General features: G+C 36.9%; 1 protein-coding gene across 1 annotated transcript; it reads left to right on the top strand.

The window, feature by feature from the left end:
* The first annotated feature begins 1,087 nt into the window (after positions 1–1,087).
* Positions 1,088–12,573, top strand: LOC149005444 (serine carboxypeptidase-like 32). Its single transcript, XM_089135902.1, has 12 exons — positions 1,088–1,178; positions 5,237–5,310; positions 9,572–9,845; positions 10,068–10,175; positions 10,263–10,358; positions 10,448–10,540; positions 10,627–10,709; positions 10,794–11,084; positions 11,158–11,288; positions 12,013–12,108; positions 12,227–12,332; positions 12,427–12,573. Exons 1-12 carry the CDS (start codon positions 1,088–1,090, stop codon positions 12,571–12,573), a joined length of 1,590 nt encoding a protein of 529 aa, XP_088992028.1.
* The last annotated feature ends 7,139 nt before the right edge of the window (positions 12,574–19,712 follow it).

The raw sequence follows: 19,712 nt of genomic DNA, 5'->3' as shown, positions 1-19,712 counted from the left end.
TCAAGTCATAACACATCAAGACATGTAAATATGCATATTGGAGTGAACGTACTCACCTTGTATCCAACTTTGTAACCTGCAAATAAAAGGTCAGAGAGAAAATCCAAAATCACCGAAACAACCTTAAACAAACATGTATAGATCATAAGGAATATACTCTAAAGATCGGAGATGAAACGGAGACAAACAGAGCAACGTTGTTGCCAGCAACATGCTTCGTCGATGGTCCCTTAGTCGATGTATTGACCAAGCATACTGTACAAACAATAACTTCAACTTTGGTCAGAAACTCTTTGAAACACATTAGAACACTCTGAAATTAATAGGAAAAATTCTAAAACAATATACTAAGACTATCTATGATGATTTAACCATCTAAAAAGGCCATTGTAATAGAATTCCAACAAATCACCTATTAGGTATAACCTGCGGATCATCACGAAAAGGCTAGAATGAATGGGGATTCATTCTAAAGGATAGAAAACATTAGATCATACATAGAAAACAACTAAGGGACAGGTCTAACACATATTAGAATGAAAACTACATTAAGAGTAAGTCATAACATCAATGCTAGATTAAAACATAGAAAAACACCATATGGCTTCAAGGAAAGCATATAGTGAATGATGATTCACTCTAAGACTAAGAAGATCAGAGGTTGGGTCATTACAGTATATATATATATATATATATATATATATATATATATATATATATATATAAAAAAGCATGTACTCTTCCTTTTCTATCCTTATTATTTTTCCAAATACCAATAATGTTGTACTATTTGCTATTTATTTACTTATTTTTAAGGATAATTTGGACATTTTAGACATAAATTATTATTAATTTATCATTGATTTTAATCCCTCTCCTAATTTCTCTCTTGATTTATCTCTCAATTTCTCTCTCGACCTCTCTCAATCTCTCTCGGTCTCTAGATCCCCTCAATCTCTCTCCCTCTTTGTAATACCCCCCGTATTTCTAACCCGAGATCTGTATTCCAGGTCCGAGAACCCGAAGGTCTAGTCGGGTGAACTTGTGGAGTATCCGGATTGAAGCCCATGATCCATACCCAGGACCCATGGATCTGGATCCTTTTTCTGAAGAGTCTGTCTTGGCTGGAGCGGGGATTTCCGGAAGTCAGATGTTGTTCAGAGATGTCCGGAATGAAGGTAAGATCTCCTCCATCTCCTATTTAGGGCTAGGTTGGCCTTGGGTATCAGCCCCTAGTAAAAGCACCCTTGTATGGCAGATTACATGGGGGCGGTTACTAGTGGCGGTCACTCAACCCAAGCGACCGGCCCAAGCGACCGCCCGGTCTGTTTTCGGAGATTTTGCCCTATTTTTCCCCCAGACTTCTATAAAAGGCAACCTCCGTCTCATTAACGATTACTTTATTCGTGGTTGCTTATTTGGGAGTTTAGACGGCTACGGGGAAGATCCGAAAGAGTCTCTGGAGTACTGACAGTGGCTTGGAAGATCAGTTCTCTTCTTCTCTGGCTTTCTGGTGCGAGGTATTGAACTAACCCTTCGTTCTCTACTCTCTTTTCTCCGTTAGATTGGTTTTACCCTTTTTCCCTCGTCTCTGTGATTACCCCTTGGATATTCTTTACCTCTTTATTAATCTACTTGAGATGGAATAACCAAAACGGAACCCTACTTCCGTGAGATGGTAAATCCAATCAAGGAGAGGGTTAGGGGTAATCTATTGATATTAGTGGATTGTTTTCTCTTACCCTTTTGGCTTAGGGAGTGTTTAATTCGAGACTTAGGATGAGATTACTCGAAAATCGGATTGAAATCGAGTAATCGAAGCTCCGAGTTTCGGATTGAAACTCACTTGTTTTTGGGCGGTCACTAGTGGCGGTCGCTTAACCTAAGCGACCGGCACAAGCGACCGCTGTGGTGGTAAATGACCAATTGGATTTGGTTTCCGATTCAAATTGATTTATGTGACTTACATATTCTAATAACCCCTGTGTTTAGGTGATTACTTGTTTAAAAGAAAAGTCTACTAATAGTTACTGGATTCCATTTTATGGACGTTTCAGTTATATGCAAGTAAGGACAGTCTATCTTATCTATCTACATATACTTGAACATGTTAATCTGATAATTGTTAGTCTTGATTTATATTGTTATATGCTGCTGTAGTTGTATTTATTTCTAATATACTACTGCTGTTTGCTTTGATTTCATAATTACATGATGAATTGTGAATGTTATATGATTATGGTAATTGGTTTATGATTATGATAGTTGAGGTGTTCCTTTTGGGATATCTTGGCTGATGTTATCGGAGGTCTGTGGAATGGGACACATGCCTGCTGATACCTTCAAAGACTATCATGATTAATTGATGACATTGTTAGGATGAGTCTAGATTGCATGGCTAGGTACCCCACATGCTACTACCCTTTCGGTGGGGGGATTGAAACCGAGTGACCCGTGATGACAGTGATGTGACTTGGTGGTCCACTGTTGGTCATGAAATGGTAGGGTTGCATATGTTAGGATTGGGCTCATGGATGTCCAAGGACCGGACCGGGTGTCGGGAGGAATCATGAGAGCATCCGCCCCAATGATATGTGGATGACCATAGGGTTAAGGAGTAGAGTCCAACAGAGGTAGCCACCCGTGAGGATTCTTACTCCTAGGTTGCGAAGGATACTGAACCGAGTTGGTTGGTGCCATAGGGGATGTATCTGGACTTCATGTAGACATGTAACCATTATGACCTTGCATTGGATTAGAAACCCAGACATGCGCCAATACTCATTACCAATGGTCGTGGTGAGAGAGTGTGGACTTAACCCCCTAACCATGGTTTGTGAGCCGTGTGGACTTTCCCTTTTTCCCCGGATCCCTACGAGAGGTAACCAGTCCTTGCCGGATCAGAGTGATAAGACTTACCCAGAGGAGGGTTGGTGTTTATCTTAAAGCATGTCAGCTTTTAGAGACTTGCATAGTTAGAAATCATAGCAGCATTCATGTTTTGCATTCATTCATATTACTGTTGTATCATGGCATTTTTGGATGATGGATGAGATATATGATTGTTTCTTACTGAGTTCTTTAGAACTCATTCCTTTATTCTTTGTATGTTTTTAGCCTATACAGAAGAAGGATTTGTATCTGAAGATGGGCTGGTTCCCTATGAAGGAACCATCCCGTTTGAAGAAGATGTGGCACCGCCAGTGGGAGATGGAAATAGCATGTGCGGGAGTTCTGCGCAGTGCATGGAGTGCGCTTATCGCACCGGTTGATGATCAGAGGCGAAAGGTGGTCAGGCAATTCGCACTGAGACTGGAGAAGAATTGGAGAACCCCTCACCTTATTAAACTGGAATCTAAGTTCATCGACTTAGAGAAACAAACAGGAAAGAAACTGATATAAATACTTTTATTCCGCTGCCCTCTTTTTGTTTTATTCTTTATTCTTTATTTTCTTTCCTTTGATATTGGAGCATTTTGGGCTTCTGTAATTCATTTAATTCAGTTATTGAATATTCTTTGCTCATGATTATCTGTATTTGTCTTAAATATTGTTGATAGACTAAAACCTTGGATCTTGTGACGGATTGCACCCACGGGTTGTCGGGCGGGTAACCGAGACCGACGGGTGGGGTGTGACACTCTTGAACTCTCTCTGAATCTCTCGTTAAATCAGCAATGTCTCTAATTCTCTTTGAACCTCTCACTCGATCTCTCTCGAATCTCTCGATCCCCTCAATCTCTCTCAAAGTCTCTCGGTCTCTCGATCTCTCGATCCCCCAATCTATCGAGTTGGATCTAAACTGTGGAGTGTCAGTTCCAATTCGATCGGAGTTAAAGCGCTGGTAGAGATGGTTGAGCCCTAAAAGTGGAAACTAGGATTTTTGTTTTTGGAGAATTCTCGGTGATGGTAATACAAGTATTTGGACGGATCTGGGGTTTCTTTTTTTCTCGTCGAATTGCGATATTCTGCACCTTCCGCTGAATCGAAGGTAAGAGCTTCTTGAGTAAACCCTAATTCTTCGAAAAGCTTTAGCTTGTTCCTTCTTTTTTTTTTTTCTTTCTTTTTTCTTTCTTTTTTTTTTCTTTTTTTTCTTCTTCTTCTTCAGTTACCCGTAGTCAATTCTAGACTTAATTTTAATTTCATATTGATTGAATGTAGGGTTCCAGGCTTTTTGTTGAAATTCTGCCCCTCACAATAGAGGTTTAATTTTCCTAGAAATTTTTTTTCTAAACGAAATCTTTCTCGCCTTTTAACAATTCAAGTTCTTCTTATGGTATATTATTGTTAACGCATGTTCACTGGCGGTGGATGTTACAATTTTATTCCGAAAACTTGATTTTTGAGCTATTGAAGGTTTGTAGACCCATATCTATTGTCAGCTTCACGTAACAAGAGATAAATAATGGGTTGTAAGTGTTTTCAGGCACCAAACATACTTTGTGTTGTATTCGGTTGCAATTGCCTTACATTGTGCCCACTTGCTAAGGGAATGATGAAACCCAAGCTCTCGAGTTATGGCAGAAACTGCAATTTTAATGGAGAAGATTTATTGTTGAATCCGTGTTGAAGCTAGAGGCTTCTTTTAGATGGAAGACTTAAAAAATTCAAGCTGCTACATCAAGATGAAAAACTTCCACAACATTTGAAGACATAAGGTTTGATTTTATTTTATTTTCATGCTAATACTACTGTAGATGTTTACAAGATCGGAAAGCCAAGAAAAAGTAGACTAAAGACCTCAATGAACAAACCCAAAAATCTAAGTGTTTGTCTTAGAAAACTGTAACTCCATTTGTCAGTGATTGTCATCCTTGCTTACAAAGATGAAGGTTTCCCAATCCCTGTTAGACAGACTACCATGGAGGTTGAGTAGATTTCCATCCGATGAACATTTAATGTTCTTTAGTAGCAATGCTTGACTGGATATTGGTAACAAGAACATTTGACTTTGATTGAATATATTAATGGCATCACTCTGACTCTTAACCAATCTATATGGGAACTCTAACATCTTCACTGATGTTGAGAATTGTGCTTCCCCTCCCCCCTTCTGTTTGATTAATACTTGATATAGTTAATAATGGTGTGGAAACTTGACGTTATGCTATTTCGTTGCAAGTTCCACACAAATTTTAAATTTATGCCTTTTTGATAACAATCTTCTTCTTTCATGTGATTTCTCAGACCTTATGGCATTTGTACTCACTATCATGATGTTCTCTTGATCTCTCAGGAAAGAAATATGGTTGCAAATCTTCAAGATTCAGAGCCTCCAACTCCACTGTCAGTGATGAAGATGGGTTCAAGGTATTTGAAGATATTCTTGGATAACATTGCCAGTTTGTATGAGTTTTATTAGTTTGTGTCTTCCTCACTTTGGTTTTTCCTGTTATTTGTGTTAGCATCTAACATTGCCATGATGTTTATAGTGTTCGGCTTACTTCATTGATCCTCTATTTCACCCTATAGCTATCAAGTTGGACTACAAAATCCAGCTCCAGCTCTTTATTCGGTATGAACTCCAATTCTGGTCTTGTCCTGCTACATTAACCTTATTTTATTGCACGTCCATAATTTATTTGAACTATTTTACAATTTTAAAAGAAATTAAACAATGTAAGACTTGATTTTAAACCAATTAAGCGGCCTTGATCTATCCTAGAACCTCAAATTGATTCCCTGAAGAGAAAATAAACTCAAAGGCCATTAGAATTATCCAATAAAATCATACAGCAAATATCTATGATAGGTAAATCTAAAAATTGCACGAAGTATATGGGGCTAGATTGTTGAAACCATAATACCATTGATATTGAATACGTTTGACTTCATTCTTTTTCTGTTGAGATATTGAACTTTGTTTCCCTTGCTTAATAGATTCCTTTGTTTGTTTTGCTCTTATTTCTTTGCCTCTCTTTCCTTTTCACCTGATTTTCCTTTTTATCATATTATTGTTTCAGTTGCTCGCAGTTCGTATGATTCCTTGAGCAAAGCGTACCCTTAATTATACGGAACATGCACTCATCATATCTGCAAGTACTATTAATACCGTTCTATTTTATGCAGTTTTTATGTTAATACTAGCTTGAAAATCTTGCACGAAGTATATGGTGCTAGATTTTTGAATCCATTCATTCATGTCTTTGTTGCCAACTATCTTTATTTCAGTTTATTTTTTAAATCCATTCATTTATTTACTTATCTCTTTAGAGTACAATGGCAACAACAAAACTGTCTGAAAATCAACGTCAAAGATATAATGAGAAAAGAAAACTCATAAAAGACTACACAAATGCAAACAAAAGAAGGAAAAATAGTTTATTACTTAAAGCTCAACTTACAGTTGCCAATGGTTCAACCAGAAATCCAAAATCTTCAGAGAATGAATCATTCAAAATGGAAGGTTACTATCAATTAAAATACTATACAACTCTTCATTATATTTATATTTATATATCTAGCTACTAGATACTAATTTGATTTTATAATGCAGGAGTATTATTAGAATCGAAAATTTCAAAGTTACATGAGCTTAGAAAGGTTCCTCCATGCAAACATTGTGGAGCAAAGAAATATGAATACGAAACACCTTCTTCTTGTTGCTCTAATGGAGGTGTTATTTTAGTATCTCCGACAATTCCAAATGAATTACCTTTTTGTGCATATGGATACCCAATAAAAACACATGGAGATGCTCGGAGATCAAATTTATGACGGATGGATGAATGGTTATGACCATAACAAAGGCATCTAAAAGTTTGAAGATGAGAATATGAAGGGATCTTGCCAAATAAAACTTGAAGTGGTGACTTACCATGTAACAGCGGGGTGGGTAAATAGTCAATTAGGTAAGCAGCTGTCAAAACACAAGGACTCAAAAACTTATGAGGTAGACTTGCTTGAAAAGATAGAGCACGTGCCACATTAAGAAAATAGCGGTGTTTGCGTTCAACAACCCCATTTTGTTGGGGTGTATCAATGCAACTATGTTGATGAATAATACCATGGGTTGTAAAAAAGGGCATTTGAATGGTGATTAAAAAACTCACGACCATTATCAGTTCGGAGTTGTTTAATTTGGTATCCAAATTTGGTTTTGATCATAGCAAAAAATTCCTTTAATCGGGACCAAGCATCAGATTTATGATTTAACAAAAAAACCCAGGTGCATCGTGAAAAGTCTTCCACAATAGTTAAAAATAATTTGCATCACAAATTGAGGGAACGAAGTAAGATCCCCATATGTTACAATGTATCAATTCAAAGCAAGAGGTGGTAGAAATTGTATGCAACCATAGCTCCATATATATAGATAGGGGTGTCAATTTTCAACCCAAACCGTTAAAACCAGACCGAACCGGCATGTTATAGCCTGAACCGGCCCGAACCGATCCTTAATGGGCCGTAATTGGGCTAAGGGTCCTCAACCCGAAACGGTTTCGGGCTGGGCCGGCCCAGTCCGTGTGCGGCCCGTCAACCCGTTAGTCTTTTACATAAATAAAATTAAAATATTAAATGTAATTAATTTTTTTGGTATTGTTTAAATGTAATTAATGATCCATGAATTTCAGTGTTTGAGACGTTGAGACTCGAATTTGAGTAGTTGAGAGTTGAGTGTTAACACGTTTAACGGTTTAAGTTTTAAGTTTTAACTTTTTAATTTTCAAATTTGATTTAGTTTTATTATTTTAAAATTTAAAAGTCTTAATTGATAACTCTTAACTCTTAAGTCTTTACCAAAAAAAAAAACACTCTTAAGTGGTTTGGATCAAGCTAATGCCATCACTTGTCGTTGGATCTACTTGGAGTCTTCATCCTCTATCTTTTGTAGTTTTGTGTGTGAGAAACTAGGATTTGGAGTTGAGGAAAAAATAAAAATAAATTTCAATATTGATTTTTAATTTAGTCCAAATCATTAGCCAAACCGAATCCAAACCATTAGGCAAAACCGTTAGTCAACCCGAACCCAAACCTCACCAAACTCTGCGCATCGAAACCGTTATTTTTTAAATGGGCTGGTTTGGGCTGGGGGTTTTTTAGCCCGAAACAGTTAGGCCCGGCCCAAAACCGCTCCAAACCGCACCGTTGACACCCCTATATATAGATATCCTTGTATTGTTATTAAGAAACAACGGGAAAAATGGTTGAATGATTTCATATGAGAGAACCTCAAATATATGGGCATCATACATCACATGCTGTTAGGTAACTATGGACAATAAATAAGGGTAAATATCACTTACCTCCCCTCTTAGCTAGACAAATAGCACTTACACCCCCTCTTAGTTGGATAATATCACTTACCTCCCCTCTTACCTAGCAAATATATCAAACACCTCCCCTCTGTTAACTTTCTCGGTTAAATTTAACTTTTACCTTTAAATATTTTTCTAAAACCCCAAACTACCATTGGTTAAAAATAAATTTTATTTTAAATCCTAAATTACCGTAATTACCCTAACAGTTAAAATACTAAATTACCCTCAATTAAAATAATTATTATAAACAAATAAACCATACTTAAAAACCAAATTATCTTTAATTATTAAAAGCCCAACATACCCTCTCTCTCTCTTTTTTATTTATTTATTTTTTTTATAATTTTATGAAACAATTAAATAAACACCTTCTACTATCAAGTAAAATTAAAAGCGCAATTAAAAAAAAAAGGGTATGTTGATAAAATTAAACACGTACTATTATTTTGGGTTTTTTTAATTGCTTGATAATTAAAAAAAAAAAAAAAGGGAATGTTGGGCTTTAAATAATTAAAGATAATTTGGGTTTTTATTATGATGTTTGGTTTCTTAACAATTATTTTAATTGAGGGTAATTTAATATTTTAACTGTTAAAGTGATTATGATAATTTAGGGTTTAAAATAAAAAACATTTTTAGACAAGGGTAGTTTGGGTTTTAGAAAAATATTTAACGGTAAAAGTTAAATTTAACCGAGAAAGTTAACAAATGGGAGATGTTTGATATATTTGCTAGGTAAAAGGGGAGGTAATTGATATTATCCAACTAAGAGGGGGTGTAAGTGCTATTTATCCAGCTAAGAGGGGAGGTAAGTGATATTTACCCATAAAATAAATATATAAAACATGAAAATGCAATACATGGAAATGCTTGTATGGAAATATAATACATGTAAATGTTTGTATGGAAATGATTTAATAAAGAAACCTAATCAAGCCAAAGCCAAAGCCAAATTAGGATATTGATGAAATGGAATGATGATATGATATGGAAAGAATTCAAATGTAAAGAATGATGAATGGAAAGAAATCAATGAGAAGAGTGATGAATGGAAAGAATTCAAATGAGAGGAGTGCTGAATGGAAATAATTCAAATGAGATGATGAAATGATATGGAAAGAATTCAAATGAGAGGAGTGCTGAATGGAAAGAATTCAAATGAGAGGATGAAATGATGTGAAAAGAATTAAATTAGAGACAATTAGGGAAATGATGAAAAATCATCCTTATCACGCCTAATAATTCTTTATCTATTCTACGAGGTTTTGAGGGATTAAAATTTTAGTGTTCTTATGTCTTTTGCACTAAAGGTGATGGGTATTCTATGTTGGGCTCTAGTCAGTCTAATTTCTGTAATTCCTGTCGAGGCTGCTGGGCATGGACCCCCGTCTCATGCCAATAAGGTGAGGGTAGAGGGAGGCAAGGATCTTGTAACTGAATTGCCAGGCCAACCTAAGGTGGAGTTCAACCATTATGCAGGTTATGTTACAGTAAATGAAACCCATCAGAGAGCTCTCTTCTACTGGTTCTATGAAGCCTCAAGTAACCCCGAAGTAAAACCATTGGTGCTGTGGCTTAATGGAGGTAACAAGACGTATCTCTCCTTAATTAGCAGTTATCAAATTCCTTATGATTTTGAAAGCTAATGGAGGAAATATCGTGATCGCCTCATTTCTCCATACCCTTCTTTCGTGGCATGATGGAGTTTTCCTGATTCTCCTTTACATTGTCATATTGTTTTAGCTTCTTTACAATATTCCAACATTCTACACTATGTTCTCTGACAAGGTAACAATCACGTCTCAGGTCCAGGGTGCTCTTCTGTAGGATACGGAGCTACAGAAGAGATTGGTCCTTTCCTTGTTGATAAAAATGGAAAAGGGCTGAAATTCAATCCACACTCATGGAATAAAGGTTTTGAAGTCTTTAACTTCTCTGTATACCTATATATACACTTAAAACAGCATTAATTGAATTGCGCTTGTGTTCCTATTGTTCCAGAAGCCAACATTTTATTCTTGGAATCTCCAGTTGGTGTTGGCTTTTCATACTCAAATACAAGCACTGATTATGGTATTCTTAGTGATACCTTTACAGGTGAGTTAATTTGATGCCTACCTAGTTCTATCTTGAGATCTTTACAAATATAGAATAATTGATCTTCTAATTGGTCTTTACTGGTTTAGCAAAGGATACGTATACCTTCTTGCACAGATGGTTCAACAAATTCCCGATGTATAGAAGCCACAGTTTTTACATTGCAGGGGAGAGCTATGCAGGTACATAAACATAGCCAGCTTCGTAACCCTTTAGCTAATTATCAATTTCATGTTTCTATCACGACTTACATGTACCTGATGAACAGGGAGATACGTTCCAGAGCTGGCTGAACTTGTATATGATATGAACAAGGATCCTTCTCTCCATATCAACCTGAAGGGTTTCTTGGTAATGATCACTACTAGATAATATAAAAATCCTTCATGGTATGTGTATAGTCTTACTAGTTGAGATTTTCTGTAAAAATTATAGTTGGGTAATCCTGAGACATCGAATGGTGATGATTGGAGAGGTATGGTGGATTATGGATGGAGCCATGCTGTGATATCAGATGAAACTTACAAAGTTATCAAGGAAAACTGCAATTTTTCCTCAGATGATAGATGGGATAACGATACTTGTGTCAACGCTGTGGATGAGTTTCTTAATCAATATAAAGGGATTGATATTTATAGCCTTTATACCTCTCCCTGTAGCACCAACAACTCAACTGGCTCAGATAATGGATCAATGCAAGTTTTGTTCAACCGCAAGTCTAAGATGGTCAGTTCATTTTCTTGTCCTAGTTCTTGTAAAAAATGCTTCTTCTCTAATCTGACAACAAAAATTTTCCCAGTTGCCAAGGATCGTGGGTGGTTACGACCCCTGCCTTGACAATTATGCAAAGACTTTCTACAACAGCCCCGAAGTCCAGAAGGCCCTCCATGTCAATGATGGTTATCAGCTCAAGAACTGGAGCATCTGCAAGTATGTCTCTCTTTCTCCATAATCTTAGCTTAAAATTTTTGGCTTTCATGGAAGAAGAGAGGAGAGTTTATGGTGGTTCAGTAGAACTTTTCAACCTAAATCCATGGATAGAGGCTGCGGTATTTTCTTTTCTTTGGAAATTTGTAACTTTATATTAGGGGTGAGGACTATTACATATACTACAGTTGAACCCATGAGTTTTTCACTAAGAGGCACCAGCTTTACCAACTAAGAAAATCTTTTTGTACACCTTTTGTTGTAGATATCTGAGAGAGTTTGGGATTGTTAGAATTCTTAGCATTTGAACTTCGAATTATAGTTGAGTGTGTGCACTAGCTTTCTCACGAATAGATTAGGAATAGAAATCCCTGTTTGATACAACTCTAGCTGAGGTTGTCTAGTACATACAAAACTCCTCGTGCAATATGGATCAGTTGCATGGGTCCAAGTAAGACTCTTGTTGGTTCACTAGCAGTATCTAGCTCTTGATTAGGAGTCCGGATCATCTCTCCACTAGGGGAACACTTCTCTTTCAGGATTAAAGTTCACATGGGCCCACACAATAGTTGTGATAAAAAAACATCAAGAGAGCTGAGCTAGACTCCATGATTGGATGTGTTAAATCAAGTTCTTTAACATATCATTCATTATACTAGTTGAATATTCTAGTACTCATACATCAAAGATGCCTTTCTAACACTTCGTGGTTTTACTTTGGATGCAGTAAGACAATATTGTCCAAATGGTCGGAGTCAATACCTTCCACCATACCTATATACAAGAAACTAATTGCAGCAGGTCTCAGGATATGGGTCTACAGGTAGGGAACTATGAAGAAGGGGATCTACAAACCAACAAAACCCTTGATATTACAGGTGTAGGAGCTTATCTTTTGAACCTTATGGCTCATGAGTTCATATTTCTTTCTTTTTGTTTAGTGGAGACACGGATGGAAGAGTTCCTGTTTTGTCCACAAGATACAGCTTGAGTGCTTTAAAACTACCTATCACTACAACATGGAGATACTGGTATCACCAGAAGCAGGTAATCTAGACATTGTCATCTTACCAACGGGATGATTCTCCTATAGATAATTTGAAAAGCAGACTAGTAGTTATGTGGGCTGTTATGAATTCAGGTGAGCGGGTGGTTCCAAGAGTACAAGGGACTCACATTTGCAACATTTAGAGGAGCTGGACATGCGGTGCCCATTTTCAAACCCAGAGAGTCTTTGGCTCTCTTTGCATCCTTTCTTGCTGGAGAATCTCTACCATCGAAACCATAAATATTGACAATGGATTGTAACTATTTTATTTTTCGGAACATGGACAATGATTTGGTTATAGATCTGCCAGTTGTCACCGATCAGACACTTAAGGATACTAGTTGTCTTTAATACTTTTGGTTGTTTTGGTAGAAAGTTGTCTTTAGTATTAGTTCTTGTGTTTCTCTTTTTCTTTTTCAAATTGGTTCTTGTGTTTGTCACTATATAAATACTCTTGTACTTCGCATTACATTCAAGTTGGATTTTAGAATCACTACATAGTATCGATTGTTGTTTCGGGCCTGTGCCTTTTCTTTCTTTCTGGGTTAATGGCTTCCATGCTTCTTTGGCTTCCTCCGTTCCGCCCTCTGTATGGGCTCCTCCACCTCCATCTTCTTGGGTGTCTCTGAACTTTGGAAGTGGACTACCAATCAAGTTGAATGCTCGAATTCCCTTGTGTGGAAAGCGCAGTTTCTCCCGCTGAGGAAAGCAATTTTTCAATATATAAATACTCTTGTACTTCACATTACATTCAAATTGGATTTTAGAATCACCATATGATATCAATTGTTGTTTCGGGCCTGTGCCCTTTCCTTTCTTTCTGGGTTAATGGCTTCCGTGCCTCTTTGGCTTCCTCCATTCCGCCCTCTGTACGGGCTCCTCCACCTTCGTCTTTTTGGGTGTCTCTGAACTTTGGAAGTGGACTACCAATTAAGTTGAATGCTACAAATTTCCTCATGTGGAAAGCGTAGTTTCTCCCGTTTCTTAGAGGTTAAGATATAATCGGGTATGTTGAATATTCTTTCCCACTACCATCCTCTGATTCTATTCTTCAAGCTGACGCCTCCTCCATCTTCTTCAATTTCGTCTGCACGATGGGATCACCAAGATTAGTCAATATTAGGATGATTGATTTCTTCTCCGATTCAACTTTGCCGCATGTTGTTCAGGTCAAAACCTCCACTTATGCTTGGAATATCCTCAATCAGCTTTATGCTTTTCGCTCCAGGGCCAAAATTCTTGATTTGATTGTTTCGTGTTCGTAAAGCTTCGCTCTCTATTGGTCATCCCCAAGTCATAGATAAAATGAAAAGTTTTCTCTATACATGGCAAGCCCGAGTTGAGTTCAATCCCCCTTGGTAATGTATTCCGGATTTTGCTAGCGTGGTGCCTAAAGTGCCTTGTGTTGGATGAGTATCACATGGACTTCATCAAATCTCAGGCACACAAAAAATGCTTGGATCGGATGAAGGAATAATCGATTTATTTCACTTAAATTGGTATAATCACTCACACGCTTTTATGCGATTGAGATTTAATGAAATCCCTGTGGCATTCATTGAATGTTGAGTTTCATAGGCATCACCACGTCAGATGCACTAGCCTTGCAAGATACTCGGAACGGGTCAGCTACCCGACGGATTCCCGACCACACAAAACAGTGGGGCCCACGGTGAAAAACACTTTTTGGAAAAAACAAAAAAAAAAGTTTAAGATTTCATCCGTGGGCCCCACTGTTTTGTGTGGTCGGGAACTCGTCGGGGAGTGAGGATCCGGATTTCCTCCTTCCTCCCTCCAAAAATCATATATTTAGTGGTTGGGATGTCACCTTGTCAGGTTTTAAACGTTACAGAGTTGAGCCCCACCTAAATTTATAGCGGGGCAAATAAAGGTTTTTTTTTTTTTTTGGCCAAAACAAAAAAGCAACAATTATATTAAACGAAAGAGTTTAGGTCAGAGGACCTATACAAACGAGAGGAATCCACAATAAACAAATGTGGTATACCCCACCAGGATCTATCTAGAGATAACTTGCAAGCACCCTTAGCAAGGAAATCAGCAAAACCATTGCCAACTCTAGGAATATAACTAAAAGAAACCCTAGTAAGGAAAGAACAACGCTTCAAAATATCTACAACTAAACTGAGACACATCCAATCTAAAGATGACTGGAGACCTTGGAGGGCACTAATAACAAGTAAACAGTCCGAATGAATATGTAAATCAACCGCTCCTAAAGAGGAGCCCAGAATAATGCCATCTCTAATGGCTTCAAGTTCAACTAAGGTTGCTGAAGTACTAAGGCCACATCTGCTTTGAGCCGCTACAAAGCCACCATTGTAATCCCACATGATGCACCCTCTACCTCCTTTGTTTGAAGTACTGTCCCAAGATCCATCAACAAAAATTTGAAAAAGAGCAAGTTCTTCAGAAATGTTATGACTAGGCCTTGGATAAGGTTCCCCATGAGCTCTTTGAAATTCCATAATATGAGATTGTATATCTGCACATAGAAAAGAGAACATAGTCATTGTATGCATAATAGAGGCATCAATCCCTTGAAAGAGTGCTGCATTTCTAGTATTCCATATACACCAAGCTAAGGCACTCCACATTTGATTCACTAGGGTTAAATTGTCATAACCATTGAACTTTAGTTTGATAAAATCCATCCAATCAAATAAATTTGTCCCTAAAAAATCAGATGTATTAATACGGAGGGGAGATAGTCTCCAACACTCTTGTGCATAATGACAAAAAAACAAGGCATGACATACATTCTCCGGACCACAAATAAGACAAAGTGGGGTAAGGGAAACATTTTTAAGAAGAGGGAGCTTCCAATTGCAATAGCCTCATATGAAGATCGCCACAAAAATTGTTTAATCTTTGGAAGAGTAGGAATTTGCCAAATAATTTTCCAATACATAGAAGAAGAGGAAGAAGAAGCAACATTACCTTGGTCATCAGCCATAGCTAAACATTGATAATAAGCGAGACTTCACAAGAAACTTACCATCTTTTGTTTTGTCCCATATCCAAGAGTCTAGAGTATCAGGAGACAAAATAGGGATTGTTAAGGTAGCTTGAACCTCACCTGGAGAAAACAGAGACTGAAGTAACGGTAAGTTCCAATGGCAAGTGTCCCAATCAATAAGCTCTTGCACCCAAATTGGACTATGTCCCAAAGGGGCACTACTAATACCATGGAAAGGCAAAGAGGGAAGCCATGGGTCCTTAAAAATATGCACATTAGAACCATTTCCCACTTGCTTAATAATGCCCTGTTTGAGAATATCCCTTTCAGACAGTATACTTCTCCAACCCCATGAGCAATTATTTGGGACACGACATTCAAAAAATGGAATGTCTTTAATGTATTTTGCATGCATCACCTGAGCCCATAATGAGTTTGGATTGGTTAAAAGTCTCCAACTTTGTTTGGCAAGGAGAGCTTTGTTGAAACAATGTACATCCCTAAACCCCAAACCTCCATCTTTTTGGGCAAATAAAGGTTAGTGTAACATGACAGAGCTAGACCCACCTAAATTTATAGTGGGGTAGGTAGGGGTTAGTGTAACACTACCCTTGATCCAAATTCTAGTAACCCCAAGCCCACCTAAGCGTCGAGCATGAAAACCTTAAAGAAAGTGACTAATTCCTCCTTTGAGGCAAACATATCCATGCATCTCATTTTCTAAAACATGACATGAGAAAGAATTTTAACATAGAAAGTTGTGTACACCTAAGTTCCTCCATGTGTCTTTCTTCACCTTCCTACAATAGACACCTTTGCCTAGAAAGAGTTGGTCAAGATTGGAATACATGATTGACGAGTAAGGTCTTTGGCCATTGGTGATGGAGGGTTTGAGGTGAATGTAATAACTAGACAAAAAAAAAAAAAAAAAAGGATTATCCAACAACAATTTTCTCATATGTAGGTTCTGCCTGGGTCAATCCAATAGTTCCACGAAATCTTTTAAACCGAAAAAATCACTCTTATTTATACCCTGGGAAAATGGCGGACTAGGATCCATAACAAGCGCTTCTTAAACAAGGCTATGCTTATTATCGAAACCAGACTCAATTTGGGCTCTTGTATCATGAAGGGAAAATCTTTTCCCCAATTCTCACATTTCCATCCCGCTGTCCTTAAAAATAAGGGATCTAGAATATGGATCAGCTTGACTTCTACTCTCCCATATTTAAAGCCTTTGTCCATTAAGTATAGGCAAGGGGAAGCACCCACTTTTGGATTGACCTTTGGGTACCATCTTTGCGTAATAGAACACCGCCCTACCTTGTAATACCCCTAGATTTTACTAAGGGTATTTTTTTCATTTAGCTTATATTTAGCCCTAACTATATTAGATAGTAGTATTTTATGTTCCATATAATATAATGTGATCTAAATTATTATTATTATTAGCATTCTTATTGCTAGTTCCTAATAAAACTTATGAATTAAATTCAAAATAAGAAGAATTTAAAAACAAAAATGAATAAAGTAATTTACTGTTTTACTTATACTTAATTAAATATATTAAGTTAATAATTATGAAATCTATTAAGTAATTATAATATATTAGTATAATGAATTTAATAAATTATATTAATTTTCTTAATTGAAACAAAACTTCATCTAAGAAGAGAAAGAGGAAATGAAAGCAAACAAAAAACAAATTTTAATCCATTATTATCAAAATAATAAAATATAAGAAGGTTAACTAAGTACTTATTATGAAATTAGCATCATTAATATACTTTAATATATATTAGTATTACAAAAACTTAAAATGAAACAATAATTAATATTGTTTCATTTATTATAGCTCATTTTTTGTAGTTTAAATAGAGATTAGACTTGATCTTACGGGAGGGAGAGATTTTCAAAAGAAGAGAGAGAGAGAGAGAGAGAGAGAGAGAGAGAGAGAGAGGGCTCACTAAAATCAATAGAAATTTATAATTTTCTTTTGATTTTAAACTGAATCTATTTCACTCTAACCGTTTGTCCTAGTCCGCACTTTCTTGGACCACTCAAAACATTTCAATATTGTGATCTTGAATCCATCGTGAAGGTCCTATATGTTATTTGATTTTAATGTTGCAAGTGAAGATCCTATATGTTATCTACAGTGTTGACATCTTCGGGAGGTCCTATGGAGTCAAGTAAGACCCTTTCTTAACTTGGTTGAGAACCCAAGTGGTGGTTTTGGCTTTTGAAAACCAAAATTCAGCAATTTGCAAGGGGGAACCCTTTGGTCAATCCCATCGACCAAAGCAACTTCAGGACAGAATTGTGTATTTTTGGAAGTTTTAGGTTTTGAAGTCCTATATATATGTAATTTCGGATTAAACCTAACCACTTTGCCTCTTAGACTTTGGAGAAAGTGAGAAGAACCCTAGAGCCTCCTCTTCAAGCCCAAGGTTGATTCCAGGCATCTAAGAGAAGTTCTTCCATTGATTCTTCTTCTACAAGGTTAGTATTCAATACTATACTTCATTGATCTATTCTCTCTACTATTTCTACTATTTGTTTTGATTGTGAGGAATGCCTTATACTACTGTAATGGCCTAATCTCTAATCCTCATATTCTTAGAGTAAACTCCTATTCACTTTACTATTTCCTTAAACAATAAGGTGTGTTTTCAATGTTAGATCTAGCATGAGACCATGATTTACTCTTACTGTAGTTATTTGATTTTAATCTATATTAGATCTATTAGTAGGTTGTTTTCTATGCATGATCTCCTGTTTTCTTATCTTTAGAATGAATCTGTTGATTAAGCCTATTAGGTGATTTATTGGAATTCTATTCCAATGGCCTTGTTTGATGTTTAGATCATCATAGATAATCTCTATATGTTATTTAGATTTTTTTCCCATTAATTTGGAATGTTCTAATGTGATTCGAAGAGTTTCCGACCAAAGTTGGAAGTTATTGTCCATACACAATAGCTTTGGTCGATCCTTTGGTTGATATCATCAACCAAGGCCATTGACGAAAGGTTTGCCTGACGGCAATTTATCTGTTTTGCCTCCGCTTCATCTCCGATCATTAAGGTTTGTTCTTTATACTCTCTACATGTTTGTTTAGGGTTATTTTGGTGATTTTGGACTTGCTCTCTGATCTTTTACTCGAAGTTTACAAAGTTAAATATAAGGTGGCTACGTTTACTCACAATATGCACAAATGCATGCTTTGATATGTTAGGACTTACATGTATGTGTTAGCTATTGTAGTTGTACTTTAACTACATTTTTATACTTCTATAATTATAGTAGGCTATTCATGATATGATTTACATATTGTTATTGATTATGAATGATGTGATTGTGAGCTAGACGCTAATGTGAAATTTACGGAATCATGATGTGTTGTGATTGCCTAAGTTGTGATTGGGGAATAGGGAATACTCTTTTGGTGATTCTGTCTTTGGACATCAGTGAAGATGGTATGGGATGCTTTTCTATGATGCCCCTTGGAACTTTCCCTAATTACTATTTGACATCCCTAGGATTTGGTCTAGATGAGTTTGGCTAGGGAAACCCTGTCATATCTGACCCTATTGGAAGGGGAATTGAGACCGAGTGACCCATGGCAGTAATGAGAATTCTCAAAAGAAGTGCATCAGAGTAGTGAGAGGATGTAATTCACATTGTGGGGGTCATTCATTGGTAGGGTTGCACATAATAAACCCGAGCTCATGGGCGCTCAAGATCGGTAACTAACCCCTAAGAGGACATGAGAACTTCCCGTTTATTATATGTGGATGACCAATAAGGTTGAGAGTCTACGTATCCGAGAGGAAGATGATAACTCTTGGGCTGGAGATACCGGACAAACTACCTAGGCACGAAGAAGGAGGCTGTCACACCGGAAACGATTGTCTAGGCACGGAAGGGAAGTATCCGACTTTTAGTAGACTCAGTAGATGACTTGCATTGGGCTAGGTATTAAACCTGACACGCACCCGTTGTGAAATCCCACCTAACCCTAACCTTACTTGTTGTGCTAAATGCATACATACCATATGCATTGTTCAATTTATTCTCTGCCCTATGAGTTGCCTAGTTTTGTTTGGTAGAAGTTTACCTTGAAGCTGATCTTTTCTCCCTTCTATTCTTGTGACTTCTATTCCTTTTGATAGGAGGGTGATCTTAAGTCATTCCCATGACTGATTCTTCTATCCTTGCTATTCTAGAGTGGACCTCCATACACTCTATAACCTTGTGATTTCTCCACATGATGATTTCGAAGAGAAATCATGTGTGATATTCATGATTTGTTATTCTTTTTAATTGTTCCAAGACTTTAAGCTTTTCATCTCCTATTCTTCAATCAAAGGTTAGTAATGTCTCTTGTGTTGTATTGATC

The sequence above is a fragment of the Hakea prostrata genome, chromosome 9, assembly GCF_041222555.1.
Source record: "Hakea prostrata isolate BN-2017 chromosome 9, UWA_Hpros_2, whole genome shotgun sequence".
Classification (NCBI taxonomy): domain Eukaryota; kingdom Viridiplantae; phylum Streptophyta; class Magnoliopsida; order Proteales; family Proteaceae; genus Hakea; species Hakea prostrata.
The sequence above is the reverse complement of the archived record's forward strand: the minus strand, read 5'-3'. Positions and strand labels throughout refer to the sequence as shown.

Bases quoted from the DNA above. Each gene is read 5' to 3' on its own strand.
- LOC149005444 (XM_089135902.1), top strand. From the start codon at position 1,088: ATGGATCTGGATCCTTTTTCTGAAGAGTCTGTCTTGGCTGGAGCGGGG. The intron at 10,541-10,626 runs GTACATAAACAT...CCTGATGAACAG, and splicing joins TGCAGGGGAGAGCTATGCAG to GGAGATACGTTCCAGAGCTG. The intron at 10,710-10,793 runs GTAATGATCACT...TAAAAATTATAG, and splicing joins TCAACCTGAAGGGTTTCTTG to TTGGGTAATCCTGAGACATC.